This window comes from Trachypithecus francoisi, unplaced genomic scaffold (genome assembly GCF_009764315.1).
Source record: "Trachypithecus francoisi isolate TF-2019V2 unplaced genomic scaffold, Tfra_2.0 Lachesis_group11, whole genome shotgun sequence".
Classification (NCBI taxonomy): domain Eukaryota; kingdom Metazoa; phylum Chordata; class Mammalia; order Primates; family Cercopithecidae; genus Trachypithecus; species Trachypithecus francoisi.
In genome coordinates, this window is record NW_022681456.1 from 130,410,645 (window position 1) to 130,426,097 (window position 15,453).

Below are 15,453 nucleotides of genomic sequence, written 5' to 3' on the forward strand. Positions count from 1 at the left end.
TAAAAGAAGGCCTACTACTCAATAAATGCTCAATAAACATCGGGCTGTTTTCATTATGGTCTGTCACTGTACTAGGAGGTTACACACATTATCCCAGTCAACCCTCACAAAACTCCCGAGATTTGGAAATCACAAGTCCATTTTATAGATGAGACAACTGAGGCTCTTAGTGGTTAAATAACTTGTCCAAAGTCATAGAGCTAATAAGGGACCGAGTCAAGATTTTATCCTAGAATTCATCTGACTGTAAAACCCAAGTTCTTTTCACCATACCACTGGAGAAAATTTCAACCTTTGTATCAGAGGAGTTTATGATCTAAAAGACAGAAGATGGAGGCAGGGGGGACTATAGTTTTTTCCTATATTCCTTTTTTTTTTTTTTTTTTTTTGAGGCGGAGTCTCGCTCTGTCGCCCGGACTGGAGTGCAGTGGCCGGATCTCAGCTCACTGCAAGCTCCGCCTCCCGGGTTTATGCCATTTCTCCTGCCTCGGCCTCCCGAGTAGCTGGGACTACAGGCGCCCGCCACCACGCCCGGCTAGTTTTTGTATTTTTAGTAGAGACAGGGTTTCACCGTGTTAGCCAGGATGGTCTCGATCTCCTGACCTTGTGATCCGCCCGTCTCGGCCTCCCAAAGTGCTGGGATTACAGGCTTGAGCCACCGCGCCTGGCCCCTATATTCTTTTTATTTTGCCAAAAATAGATAGCTTTTAAGAAGTATAATGTAACAAAAGTTTTAAAGAAGGAAAAAAAAAAAAAAAAGATGGGTACTACAAGGTTCTACCAGTGATTCTCAGTTCCGTGATCCCCAGTTCCCAAGTGATGCTGACAGCAATGTGAGAAATGCAAATTCTCAGGCCTCTCCCCAGATATCCTGCATCAAGAGCCCTCAAGTTTATTCTGATGCCTAGTCAAGCTTCAGAACCACCGCTCTAAGCAAAAGAAAGAGTAAGAGTTGGGCCAGGCGTAATGACTCACGCCTATAATCCCAGCACTTTGGGAGGCTGAGGCGGGTGGGTCACCTGAGATCAGGAGTTCAAGACCAGCCTGGCCAACATGGTGAAACCCCATCTCTACTAATAATATAAAAATCAGGCCGGGCGCGGTGGCTCAAGCCTGTAATCCCAGCACTTTGGGAGGCCAAGACAGGCGGATCACGAGGTCAGGAGATCGAGACCATCCTGGCTAACACGGTGAAACCCCGTCTCTACTAAAAAAATACAAAAAAAACTAGCGGGCAAGGTGGCGGGTGCCTGTAGTCCCAGCTACTCGGAGGCTGAGGCAGGAGAATGGCGTAAACCCGGGAGGCGGAGCTTGCAGTGAGCTGAGATCCGGCCACTGCACTCCAGCCTGGGCGGCAGAGCGAGACTCCGTCTCAAAAAAAAAAAAAAAAAAAAAAAAAAAAAAAAAAAAAAAATCAGGCTGGACGCGGTGGCTCACGCCTGTAATCCAGCACTTTGGGAGGCTGAGGTGGGTGGATCACGAGGTCAGGAGATAGGGACCATCCTGGCTAACACGGTGAAACCCCATCTCTACTAAAAATACAAAAAAAAAAACTAGCCGGGCGAGGTGGCGGGCGCCTGTAGTCCCAGCTACTCGGAGGCTGAGGCAGGAGAATGGCGTGAACTCGGGAGGTGGAGCTTGCAGTGAGCCGAGATTGCGCCACTGCACTCCAGCCTGGGTGACAGAGCGAGACTCCGTCTCAAAAAAAAAAAAAAAAAAAATCAGCCAGGCGTGGTGGCAGGTGCCTGTAATCCCAGCTACTCAGGAGGCTGAGGCAGGAGAATTGCTTGAACCCGGGAGGTGGAGGTTGCAGTGAGCCGAGATGGAGCCACTGCACTCCAGCCTGGGTGACAAAGTGAGACTCTGTCACAAAAAAAGAAAGAAAGAAAGAGTAAGAGTTGGTAGTGAAACCATAGGTCCAAGGCCACAGGATGGATGGATGTCTGGCAGAAGAGGAGTTCTGGACTATTTCTTTGTGGGTCAATGGAACACGCTGCCCTTCCTGACTTACAGAGGAGAAGATAAGATGCAAGCAGATGGCTGGCTCTACCTGAAAGATCATTCTCTTATGCTCCTACACTTTTGTTATGTTTCTAGTCCTTGAACCTGTACATTTCTTTTTCTTTTCTTTTTTTTTTTTTTTTTTTTTTTGAGACAGAGTCTCACTCTGTTGCCCAGGCTGGAGTGCAGTGGAGCGATCTCAGCTCACTGCAATCTCCGCATCCCAGGTTCAAGTTATTCTCCTGCCTCAGCCTCCCGAGTAGCTCCGAGTAGTAGCTGAGATTACAGGTGCCCCCCACTACACCCAGCTAATTTTCTGTATTTTTAGTAGAGACGAGGTTTCACCATGTTGGCCAGGCTGGTCTCAAATTCCTGACCTTGTGATTCACCTGCCTCTCGGCCTCCCACAGGGCTGGGATTACAGGCGTGAGCCACTGCGCCCAGCTTCAAACCTGTACATTTCTTTCTTTCTTTCTTTTTTTTTTTTTTGAGATGGAGTCTCGCTCTGCCGCCCAGGCTGGAGTGCAGTGGCCGGATCTCAGCTCACTGCAAGCTCCGCCTCCCGGGTTCACGCCATTCTCCTGCCTCAGCCTCCCGAGTAGCTGGGACTGCAGGCGCCGCCACCTCGCCCGGCTAGTTTTTTTTTTTTTTTTTTTGTATTTTTTAGTAGAGACGGGGTTTCACTGTGTTAGCCAGGATGGTCTCGAACTCCTGACCTCGTGATCCGCCCGTCTCGGCCTCCCAAAGTGCTGGGATTACAGGCTTGAGCCACCGCGCCCGGCCACCTGTACATTTCTTTAAAACAGGAAATAAAGTTTAAAAAAAGTTTAACTGTCAGCAAATGTGCATCTGTATAATTTGGAGGCACATATGTGAGGGTTTTTTTTTTTTTTTCTTTTTCAAAGTGCATCTTTATTTTTTAATTTTTTTTATTTTTTTATTTTTGAGACGGAGTCTCGCTCTGTCACCCAGGCTGGAGTGCAGTGGCCGGATCTCAGCTCACTGCAAGCTCCGCCTCCCGGGTTCACGCCATTCTCCTGCCTCAGCCTCCCGAGTAGCTGGGACTACAGGCGCCCGCCACCTCTCCCGGCTAGATTTTTGTATTTTTTAGTAGAGACGGGGTTTCACCATGTTAGCCAGGATGGTCTCGATCTCCTGACCTCGTGATCCACCCGTCTCGGCCTCCCAAAGTGCTGGGATTACAGGCGTGAGCCACCGCGCCCGGCCTCAAAGTGCATCTTTATAAAAGAAAAGAACAAAAGCAGCATTTACTAGGTCCCTACTATGTGCCAGATATGCCCTAGGCCTTTCCTTTCTTGTGGATGTTTTCTTTTTTTTTTTTTTTTTTTTGAGGCGGAGTCTCGCTCTGTCGCCCGGACTGGAGTGCAGTGGCGGATCTCAGCTCACTGCAAGCTCCGCCTCCGGGTTTACGCCATTCTCCTGCCTCAGCCTCCCGAGTAGCTGGGACTACAGGCGCCCGCCACCTCACCCGGCTAGTTTTTGTATTTTTAGTAGAGACGGGGTTTCACCGTGTTAGCCAGGATGGTCTCGATCTCCTGACCTCGTGATCCGCCCGTCTCGGCCTCCCAAAGTGCTGGGATTACAGGCTTGAGCCACCGCGCCCGGCCTTCTTGTGGATGTTTTCTTAATGAATTCTAACCACAGCTCTGTGAAGGGCAATCACTTTCGTTTTATAGATGAGGAAATTGAAGCTCAAAGAATTGAGTGACTTTGCCATAGGTCATGCAACAGACTACAGTGGGAGGGCAAGGACTCAAACACACAGCTTCAGACTCCAAGTGTGGTGTGAACACAGCTCATGGGAAATGGGAACAGAAGGCACAGGCATGTAAGGGAGAGTCACACATGGACGCCGCAGGCAGGACACCCTGAACTTCTCTCTTTTTCCATCCTTGTCTGGTTCTACTGTTAGAGAGAAGAATGGGGCACATGAGGAGAGAGCTGACTAAAACAAAAAAAAAAAAATTTTTTTTTTTTTTTAGGCAATCTTGGTTGTAAAAACAGTTGCAAAGTCCAGACAATGAATTAAAATTTTCTGACTTTAGATAAGACACTGACTTTCTTTTTTTTTTTTTTTTTTTTGAGACGGTGTCTGGCTCTGTCGCCCAGGCTGGAGTGCAGTGGCCGGATCTCAGCTCACTGCAAGCTCCGCCTCCCGGGTTCACGCCATTCTCCTGCCTCAGCCTCCCGAGTAGCTGGGACTACAGGCGCCCGCCACCTCGCCCGGCTAGTTTTTGTATTTTTAGTAGAGACGGGGTTTCACCGCATTAGCCAGGATGGTCTCGATCTCCTGACCTCGTGATCCGCCCGTCTCGGCCTCCCAAAGTGCTGGGATTACAGGCTTGAGCCACCGCGCCCGGCCAAGACACTGACTTTCAATTCCAAATACATAAGAGTTAAAATAAAGGTTTCTCTTTTTTCTTTCTCTCCTCTCGCTCTCTGTTACCCAGGCTGGAGTGCACTGGTGTGATCACGGCTCACTGCAGCCTCGACCTCCTGGGCTCAAACTATCCTCCTACCTCAGCCTTGTGAAGAGCTGGGACTATAGGTGCGCACCACTGTGTCTGGCTAATTTTTTAAATTTAATTTTGTAGGGCTAGGGTCTCCCTGTGTTACCCAGGCTGATCTTGAACTCTTGGGCTCAAGTGATCCTCCCACCTCAGCCACCCCAAATGCTGGGATTACGGGAATGATCCACCGTACCCAGCCAGATCTCTTATTCTTGGGAAAAATAAAAGCTAAGAATTCTTTGGGAAAGTGATTTTTTTAGATTAACATAACTGATGCCTCAATATGGGATATCCGTAACAATGTATGACAATATATGGTTGCTATTCTAATGTTCTTATTTTTTTCTAAACAACGTAAAACTTCAGCCTATTCTCTTTTTTTTTTTTTTGAGACGGAGTCTTGCTCTGCCACCCAGGCTGGAGTGCACTGGTGTGATCACGGCTCACTGCAGCCTCGACCTCCTGGGCTCAAACTATCCTCCTACCTCAGCCTTGTGAAGAGCTGGGACTATAGGTGCGCACCACTGTGTCTGGCTAATTTTTTAAATTTAATTTTGTAGGGCTAGGGTCTCCCTGTGTTACCCAGGCTGATCTTGAACTCTTGGGCTCAAGTGATCCTCCCACCTCAGCCACCCCAAATGCTGGGATTACGGGAATGATCCACCGTACCCAGCCAGATCTCCTATTCTTGGGAAAAATAAAAGCTAAGAATTCTTTGGGAAAGTGATTTTTTTAGATTAACATAACTGATGCCTCAATATGGGATATCCGTAACAATGTATGACAATATATGGTTGCTATTCTAATGTTCTTATTTTTTTCTAAACAACGTAAAACTTCAGCCTATTCTCTTTTTTTTTTTTTTTTTTTTTTTTGAGACGGAGTCTTGCTCTGCCACCCAGGCTGGAGTGCAGTGGCCAGATCTCAGCTCACTGCAAGCTCCGCCTCCGGGTTTACGCCATTCTCCTGCCTCAGCCTCCCGAGTAGCTGGGACTACAGGCGCCCGCCTCGTCGCCCGGCTAGTTTTTGTATTTTTTTTTAAGTAGAGACAGGGTTTCACCGTATTAGCCAGGATGGTCTCGATCTCCTGACCTCGTGATCCGCCCGTCTCGGCCCCCCAAAGTGCTGGGATTACAGGCTTGAGCCACCGCGCCCGGCCAACTTCAGCCTATTCTCTAATAAAATTTCCACTATAATGTAATGACATTCTTCCCATCAACACCTATTCAAATTCTAGTTTTCCAGGTTTCACTATGGATCCTCCAAACTGAGAACTTTATTTCTATCACTCTGCTGGCAAATAACACTAACAAATACTGTCACTGTCACAGGTATTTTCTAGCTCACCTGCTGGATCCCAAGTTCTTAAAGGCAAAAACATAATCTTCTACATCTTCATTTATTTCATAGCACAAGCAATGTATATAATTTGTATTAATATTTTCCTGAATTTTTTTTCTTGAGAGATGGTCTCGCTCTGTCACCCAAGCTGGAGTGCAGGGGTGCGAGCACAGTTCACTGCAGCCTTGGCCTCCTGGCTCAGTGGTCTTCCCGCTTGCCTCAGCCTCCCGACTAGCTGGGACTACAGGTGCATGCCATCATGCCTGGTTAATTATTTTTATTTTTATTTCTTGTAGAGATGGGATCTTGCTACGTTGCCTAGGCTGGTCTCAAACTCTTGGGATCAAGTGAGCCTCCCACCCTGGCCTCCCAAAGTGCTGGGATTACAGCCACCCTGCCCAGCCCGAATGAGTGAATAAATTGAAAACACATCTTTCTAAGTGTTCAGTGACCTGGAAATGGCCACATTTACAACACACTGTATTTTTCTAGAGTCGTTCTATCTACCTGTTTTGTAACAAGTACCTAAGGTGTTTGTCAACATTGAACAAACAATACCTGATATCCGAGATTATTCTATTACTGTATTTCTAATTCTTTGGTTGGGTGCCTGAAACTGCAAAAACACCTATTACAGTTAACACTCAAACGTTGCAGATAACAAATTACAAATAGCAACCCCATTTCAAGAGTAAAAGGGCACGACCATCCATCGGGGGTGAATAGTAATAGCACAGAACCTCCTTTCACCTCCATGAGTTTTCCAGTGTGGACAACACAGGACACATTCACCCTCACAGGAAGGCTCTTGCTACCCAGATCACAAGCCCTTACTTTTACAGTATTGGATAAAGATGATCCTAAGCCTGCATTTACAAGATATAGCAAGCTAACAATTTGGGAGAACATCTCAAATATCTCAGGGGGTTCCTGGCAATCTGTTGATGTGAGAATACTTTTCATCTATTTTTCTCTTTTTCTTTTCTATCTTTATTTCAAAATGTTTGTCCTGCTGAAATCTTTTAAAAAGTTTTAATTGTAAAGTACACATAACATAAAATTTGTCATCTTAACCATTTTTTTGTTTGTTTGTTTTTGTTTTTTTTTAGACAACGTTTTGCTCTTATTGCCCAGGTTGGAATGCAATGGCACAATCCTGGCTCACTGCAACCTCCACCTCCCAGGTTTAAGTGATTCTCCTGCCTCAGTCTCCCGAGTAGTTGGGATTACAGGCAGGCGCCACCACGCCCGGCTAATTTTGTATTTTTGTATTTTTAGTAGAGATGAGGTTTCTCCATGTTGGTCAGGCTGGTCTCGAACTCCTGACCTCAGGTGATCTGCCCGCCTTAGCCTCCCAAACTGCTGGGATTATAGGCGTGAGCCACCTCGCCTGGCCCATTTTTAAGTGTACAGCTCAGTAGTGTTAGGTATATTCACATTCTCGTGCAACCAATTTTCAGAACTTTTCCATCTCGTAAAACTGAAACTCTATACTCATTAAACAACTCCTCATTCCACATCAGCCCTCTCCCCAGCCCCTAGCAATGATTATTTTTTTCTGTTTCTATAATTTTGACTGCTCTAGATACTTCGTATAAGTGGAAGTTGTACAGTATTTGTTCTTTTGTGACTGGCTTATTAACTTAGCACAATGTCCTTAGGGTTCATCCATGTTGTACTATGTGTCAGAATCTCCTTCCTTTTCAAGACTGAATAATATTCCCTTGTGAGTATATACCACAATCTGTTTTTGTTTTTGTTTTTGTTTTGTTTTGTTTTTTGAGACGGAGTCTCGCTCTGTCACCCAGGCTGGAGTGCAGTGGCCAGATCTCAGCTCCCTGCAAGCTCCGCCTCCCGGGTTCACGCCATTCTCCTGCCTCAGCCTCCCCAGTAGCTGGGACTACAGGCGCCGCCACCTCGCCCGGCTAGTTTTTTTTGTATTTTTAGTAGAGACGGGGTTTTACCGTGTTAGCCAGGATGGTCTCGATCTCCTGACCTCGTGATCCGCCCGTCTCAGCCTCCCAAAGTGCTGGGATTACAGGCTTGAGCCACCGCGCCCGGCCACCACAATTTTTTTATCCATTCATTTGTCAATGGACATTCAGGTTGCTTCTAACTTTTGGTATTATGAATAATGTTAACTAGGAACATGGATGTACAAATAGCTCTTCGAGCCCTTGCTTTCAATTCTTTTAGGTACATACCTAGAAACAGAATCATATGGTATTTTTAATTTTTTGAGAAATGGCCATACCATTTTCCATAGCAGCTGCACAATGTTTTGTAATAGAGATGGGGTCTTGCTATGTTGCCCAGGTTGATCTTGAACTCCCGGGCTCAAGCAATCCTCCTGCTTCAGCCTCCTAAAGTGCTGGAATTACAGGTGTGAGTCACTGTGCCTGGCCCACAACTTTACATTCTCACCCACAGTGCACCAAGATTCTACTTTCTCCATATCCTTACCTACACTTGTTATTTTCTGTTTTATTAATAGTAGCCATCCTTATGGATATGAGGTGGTATCTTATTGTGGCTTTCATTTGCATTTCCCTGTGACTAATGATGTTGAGCATCTTTTCACACGCTGTGGGTCATTTGGTTATCTTCTTTGGAGAAATGTCTATTTAAATCTTTTGCCCATTTTTAAATAGGGTTTTTAAAAATTGTTTCTGCTTAAATCTTTTGTTTGTAATCAGCGAATCAAATTCTCACCCTCTCTTATCTTTAATATTCTATCACCAAGAAGTGTCGAGAGTGATGCTCTCCTACTTAGAAACACTTAGCAATAGAATGAATGTTATTCTCAAGAAACCTTTAAGTTGGAAAGGCAGCATTTTATTATAAACCTCAGATTACTAATGCCTGCCCAGCTCTTCAAGAAGTTCGATATGTATGAAGTCTTACATAAAGAGATTATTATTTATATTATCCATCTCGTTCATGTCAGTTCAACAACATTGACAAAATGTCTACTACATAGCAGGCATTGTGCCAAAGATACATTAGAGTTCAAGGAAAATAGACACAAAATATTTTAACTTTTTTTTTTTTTGACAAGGTCTCTTGCTCTGTTGCCCAGGCTGGAGTGCAGTGGGACAGTACCAGCTCACTGCAACCTCTGCCTCCTGGGTTCATGTGATTCTCATGCCTCAGCCTCCTGAGTAGCTGGGATTACATGCATGTGTCACCATGCCCGGCTAATAGTTTTGTATTTTTTTTAGTAGAGTTGGGGTTCACCATGTTGGCCAGGCTGGTCTCGAACTCCCGACCTCAAGGGATCAGCCCACCTCAGCCTCCCAAAGTGCTGGGATTACAGGCCTGAGCCACTTTGCCCAGCCCATTGTAACTCCTTTGACCCAACCCATAGACTAGACTCTGGACCACTAGTTTTGGAAATACATATATATTCTTGAATGAGGAGTTAAAAGCTCCAGAGCTCTTCTGACCTTTCCTGCCAGGTGTGCCCCTTCTGCAGGAGAAAGTATGAATCCTTAGGTAAGCCTGATCGTGGGGTTGGGCCTCTCACCCTACCCAGGTGAAAAGCACACTCCATCTGAAACATCTAGAATTAAAAGAAAAATTCTTGGTAAGGCTTTGGAGGGACTTCCCTACACAAGGCTGTCAATTCTGCTTTGAAATAGGCTATCGTTAGTTCAGAAAAAATCTTCTGGTTGCAATTTGTTAAATCATATACAAAAATCTCAACAAGTTTTAAAAGTATGAAGAGCAAGCCACGGAATTTTCTTCATTGGTGCACATCTTTGCCAGACAATCAGAGTCTCCCATCTATACATACTCTCCATATATTTTTAGGTCCTGAGTCTGAGCATAAACCAAAACTCCCAAGAAGTTAGTGTATTCAAAATTATTCTTAATATCTGGAGCCTGCATTAGGAACAATGTCTACTTCCATGGGCTAAGGAGATGCTATGCTAGGCTCTTGGCCTCACAGTGTTCCTACTGGAAAGGTCCCTGAAGATTACCTAGTCAAATCACCCTGTAACACAAGGAAACGGAGACCCAGAAAGGGGAGTTGCATAGGCACCAGGTGTTCAGATTCTGCATACGGCTCATTCTATGCCCTAGTTCCTTTTCCCCACGAATGCTTTTTCTGTGATGCCTCTTGATGCTATATTTTCCTATTTATTGCTGAAAATCCTTGTAATATATACTTGAGTGCCTTAAACAAAAGGCTCTGTGTTAATAAGATTCTAGAACTCAAGTCAAGAAAAACTGTTGCTAGAACAAGGACCAGACAGCCAACTTCTAGAGAAAGTGCTTCCAGATGCCTCTGAATGACTCTTCAGATTTGAGAACAAAGGCCTTTCTAGAGAAGGAAAACCTTTCAACTCCTTCTTAGTCCGAGCCTGGTCAGGCCCCCTGTCTAAAATTCCCCCCAAATGCGTGGGGTACTTGGTTTTGTATTAAACAGGATTAAGTTACACTAAGGTGCTTTGGGTTAAGGCCTTGATACCAACCCAAACACATCTAGGTGCATAGAACAACCCAAAAGTGACTTTCACGCAGAATTTAAGGTAAAAGTTTAGGCAGAAGTGACTGATAAGAATAAAAGCCTAGATAATCCCCAGGAGAAGAGTGAAACCCAGGCATACCCCAGAATCGTGACACTTACTACCACCATACATCTGGAGGTACTGGATGACTAACAGTACAGTCTATTTTTTTCAGGAAGGTTATAAAAATCTATGGGCTTCACACTGCGTGTAATGTGGGTGAGGTAACAAGCTGGTGAGAATTTTTGCTTCTGCATTTCCTGATTTAGGAAAGAGGAGTGGTAGGGGTGTAAAAGGTGTATTATGCCTATTACTGAATTTGTACGTATTTGGTCCAATATTGGTTGCTTGGGCAAAAGTTACTCTCCTACACTGAACATGGAACCCCTTCCAAATCTTGTTCAAGTCCTCAAAGAATCAATGAAACCATTTTCCCTTTCTGATAAATCCGGTTGTGTTGTATCTAGTTGTGTGGATCCATAAATTAAAATACAGAGGGTCATTTTCTCTGATCCAAAAATTCTTGGTTTGGGGGTAGTTAAAATGAAACTTCTGAAATTCTATCCTTAGTACGGACATTTAGGAGCCGGGGGCTACATCCTAGAATGTAATTGTGCCCTGTTTCCATAAAACAGTTGATAAACCAACAGACACAACTGGATTGTCTTAAACCAAGTTCAACTGTCATTCCATTTTAATCAAAAAGTAAACTGGATTCAGCATATACGAATATATTGACTATCAGTACAACTCAGCCATGCAACTGATAGTCTAAGGCTGATGACAAGGAGAAAGCTCCTAAAACAAGGCTTAGGGAAGGCTGTTCCCCTCTAAGCAAAGTGGGCTGAGGGTATTGGTAGTGCAGCAGCCTGCAGAAGTAGAGGGAAGTTTTGATGTATCAAGTACCGAGGGGTGAACACACACAGCATGTCTGGAAACCATCAGAAGATGCTGGAAATATAGATAATTCTAGAAATTTCTAGAATACCGACTGGAGGGGGTCATTGTTTAAGATGAGTAAAGCCGAGTTTCTCTACAATTTAAGACACAAGACTGGAGAGAAAGGAGTCATCGGAAACAGCCCCAACCGGGGGAGCAGGGGGTGTGATAATGAGATGTGTTAAGGGGCATTAGGGACAGTAAGAAAGGAGAGTTGGGGTGATGATTATTGAGCACTGCTATAGGAGGAGGCTCTCGCAGGGATAATCAAGGCAGAGGGGTGTGAAGTAAGGGTCAGGGATTGTAGGGGTAAACTGTGAGAAGGGGTTGCACAGACTTCAACAGCAAAGAAAAAGAAGGAACGGGGCTGGGGCGTGGCCCAGAGAGGGAACGGCTCAATAACGGGCTACGGGGTGAAAAAAAGCCGGGTGGGGAGGCGCTCTGCTGACAGCTGCTGCTCCCGCACGGCGCCCACAGGGTTAAAAACCAGGGGCCACGGGACCAGGCCGAACTCGGTTTCCAGGGCAACGGCTCCACAGTTCCGGCAGCGCAGGCCCGTACCATTGCGCGGGCGCGGGGGAGCGGGAGCGGTGGAGGGGACGCGCTGCAGGGCGGCGAAGCCGGAGCCGGCCCGGGCGCTACCAAACGCGCGGCCTGCCTGCTTGCCCGGGGTCTGCGCCGAGCCGCGCTCCGGCCGGACGGCCGCGGCGTCCTCGGTGCGGGGGCCGGCAGCTCCCAAGTGGCCGCGGACGGCGGGGGAGAAGGAACGCGCGCCGCCAGCCGGGATTGGCCTCCTGGTCCCCCCGCCTGGGCGGCGGAGTGCGGGCGGCCCGGGGCTGGGAGGTTTGAAAAGCGGGCGAGAGACAAAGGCAGCAGGAAGCCTCCTCCGCGCCCGGAGCCCGTGCGCCCGGTCCCCGGGGCCCCCTCGCCGCCCGCCGGCCCGCGGAGCAGCGGCGGCGGCAGGAGGCGGAGGATGCGGCAGGGGGCGTGGGCGCGGCGGCGCGGGCGGAGCGGCGCGGCCCGGGCGCGGCGTGGGTAGAGCCGAGGCGGCGGCGGCCGGCCTCCGGGAGCGAGAGCGAGGCGCCTTCCCCGCCCGGGATGTGAGCGCCGCGCGGAGCCCGGGGCGGGGGAGGGCCGGGCCGGAGGCGCAGCCGGCAGGAAGGAAGGACGGACCAGGAGGAGGAGCGGCGGCGGCGGCCGGAGCCGGAAGGCGGGGAGGGGCCGGCCGTTGGGCCCGAGGCGGCGGCAGCGGCGGCGGCTGGGGAGAAGCGCTCTCGTCGCCTGCCCGAGTCCGGAGCGGCGGGGCCCGCGCCTCCTCCCCCCAGCGCCGCGGAGGGGGGAGGAGGAAGATGGAGACCCACATCTCATGCCTGTTCCCGGAGCTGCTGGCCATGATCTTCGGCTACCTGGACGTCAGGGACAAGGGGCGCGCGGCGCAGGTGTGCACGGCCTGGCGGGACGCCGCCTACCACAAGTCGGTGTGGCGGGGGGTGGAGGCCAAGCTGCACCTGCGCCGGGCCAACCCGTCGCTGTTCCCCAGCCTGCAGGCCCGGGGCATCCGCCGGGTGCAGATCCTGAGCCTCCGCCGCAGCCTCAGCTACGTGATCCAGGGCATGGCCAACATCGAGAGCCTCAACCTCAGCGGCTGCTACAACCTCACTGACAACGGGCTGGGCCACGCGTTTGTGCAGGAGATCGGCTCCCTGCGCGCTCTCAACCTGAGCCTCTGCAAGCAGATCACTGACAGCAGCCTGGGCCGCATAGCCCAGTATCTTAAGGGCCTGGAGGTGCTGGAGCTGGGGGGTTGCAGCAACATCACCAACACTGGCCTTTTGCTCATCGCCTGGGGTCTGCAGCGCCTCAAGAGCCTTAACCTCCGCAGCTGCCGCCACCTCTCGGATGTCGGCATCGGGCACCTGGCCGGCATGACGCGCAGCGCTGCGGAGGGCTGCCTGGGCCTGGAGCAGCTCACGCTACAGGACTGCCAGAAGCTCACAGATCTTTCTCTAAAGCACATCTCCCGAGGGCTGACGGGCCTGAGGCTCCTCAACCTCAGCTTCTGTGGGGGCATCTCGGACGCTGGCCTCCTGCACCTGTCGCACATGGGCAGCCTGCGCAGCCTCAACCTGCGCTCCTGTGACAACATCAGTGACACGGGCATCATGCATCTGGCCATGGGCAGCCTGCGCCTCTCGGGGCTGGATGTGTCCTTCTGTGACAAGGTGGGAGACCAGAGTCTGGCTTACATAGCCCAGGGGCTGGATGGCCTCAAGTCTCTCTCCCTCTGCTCCTGCCACATCAGTGATGATGGCATCAACCGCATGGTGCGGCAGATGCACGGGCTGCGCACGCTCAACATTGGACAGTGTGTGCGCATCACGGACAAGGGCCTGGAGCTGATCGCTGAGCACCTGAGCCAGCTCACCGGCATAGACCTGTACGGCTGCACCCGAATCACCAAGCGCGGCCTGGAGCGCATCACGCAGCTGCCCTGCCTCAAGGTACTCAACCTGGGACTCTGGCAGATGACGGACAGTGAGAAGGTCAGGTGAGGGCGGCAGCGTCAGCTCCCCTTGTCCCGCCCTGTTCATCCTCCCATCACCACCGCCCCCGCACACTCACACGCACACTTATGCACAGATCATTGCAGCGGATGAGATGGGGCTATGACAGAAGCCTCAGGCTCTTTTTCTCCTCCCTCCTCCAGCCCCCTCCCAGCTTCCAGCCCATTCTCTTTGCAGCTGGGGTTCCTACCCTACCCAACTCCCAGCTCCTTTTCCCCGCGGATGGAGAGATGGACTCTGCTGCTTACCCACCCACTCCCCTGCAGGGGGTGGAGGACTGATTCAGCTACTGTATCCCCACTGCTGTGACTGGAAATGGGGGTGGGGAGTGACTGTCTTTTCAACCCTGGGGAGTTGAGGAAAATGTCTGCCTTCACTTCAGCTTTCATTTGAATACTGTGATCTGGTTTTTATTTTCAAATGTATAAAAAGCAAACCCAGCTACAAAGGCCTTTTCACCTTTCTTCCACTTTGTAACTAATCCCAGTCTCTTCTCATCACTCCTCCTCTTACAGTACTCTGCTATTCACGCTCATTTCATTTTCTCAATCTTCTTTCCTTTTTAAAATTTTTTTTTTGGAAAAAATTTGAAATCATGGTCCTTTTTTTCTGCTGAATATATTCTATATATTATATATATATAAATTATATATATATACATATATATGTCTGGCTACCTCGTTTTAGTTTACTTGTTTTCTGAAGCCCTGGAATTCTACAAGAGAGATATTTTGAGACTGAAACATGTTTGTGCCTAGACTGGAAAGATGCCCTTGGGTTTGTGTGTCTTTTTGTGTTGGCTTCCTCCCAGCCTCCATCCGTCCAGTGTGCCCCACTTCCACATTCTGCCTGTAATTTCCTTTTTCTCCTTGTTCATTGGGATTTGAGGACCTGTTTCTAAATCTTGACTTAATTTATAGCACAAATATGTGGGAGCAATGAGAGTTGAACCGTTGTTTTTGTTTGAGATGCACATTGTGTCTTGAAAATGATGATTATATATGCAAATTCTGCCCCACCCTCACCCTCTTCCAAGTTTCCCCCCAAAAAGGTCACACAGTGCGGCTTCCTGTGGGAAACAGGAGCAGAGCTGGCCTGCAAAGCCCCGGGGCTGTGATGAAGCTCATGTCTTATCTCTGTTCTGTTAACAAAATGGGAGTTTGTGGGTTTAAAAAAAATTCTGTTTCTAAATGGAGGAATAGATGACTTTCTTTATTTTGGTGGGGGTTGGGACTTGTGGCTTTAAAGAAATCACTTTTGAGTAGGATGTATATTTTTGTTGGATTTTTGTTGTTTATTTTTTTAGAATCCTCCACAGCAACATGCGAGACCATGGAGTTAAAGAAACCCAGAGACCTTTATCAATTAATTGTACTGTTTGTGAATTTGTATAAATAATAACAAAGATCCTCTTAAAACGTTTATATTCTTACAGTAAAAGGTTAAACTGATATTTATATAATAAAAGAGGAAATATGAAGTATGTTTTTGAAAAAAAAAAAACCAACAGCCTTGTATCTGCGAATTATTTTTAAGGCATTGTGTGCTTGGGTACATGCCAAG

General features: G+C 48.3%; 2 protein-coding genes across 12 annotated transcripts in view; one reads left to right on the plus strand and one right to left on the minus strand.

The window, feature by feature from the left end:
• The window catches only part of WNT5B (Wnt family member 5B), a 124,331-nt gene that overhangs the window by 45,838 nt on the left and 63,040 nt on the right, over positions 1–15,453 (minus strand). The gene's annotated exons all lie outside the window — the stretch shown is intronic.
• Positions 11,888–15,453, plus strand: part of FBXL14 (F-box and leucine rich repeat protein 14) — a 37,990-nt gene continuing 34,424 nt past the window's right edge. For 4 of the 11 annotated variants that reach the window (XR_004440109.1, XM_033223274.1, XM_033223276.1 and 1 more), the window contains exon 1: positions 11,888–13,869. Coding sequence is in view for 10 of the 11 variants with exons in the window: in XM_033223274.1 (XP_033079165.1) it covers positions 12,676–13,869 (1,194 nt within the window). In the remaining variant the exon portion in view is untranslated. Of the gene's footprint in view, positions 13,875–15,453 lie in introns of all 11 variants that reach the window. The other 7 variants (XM_033223278.1, XM_033223277.1, XM_033223275.1 and 4 more) reach the window with 3 other exon arrangements.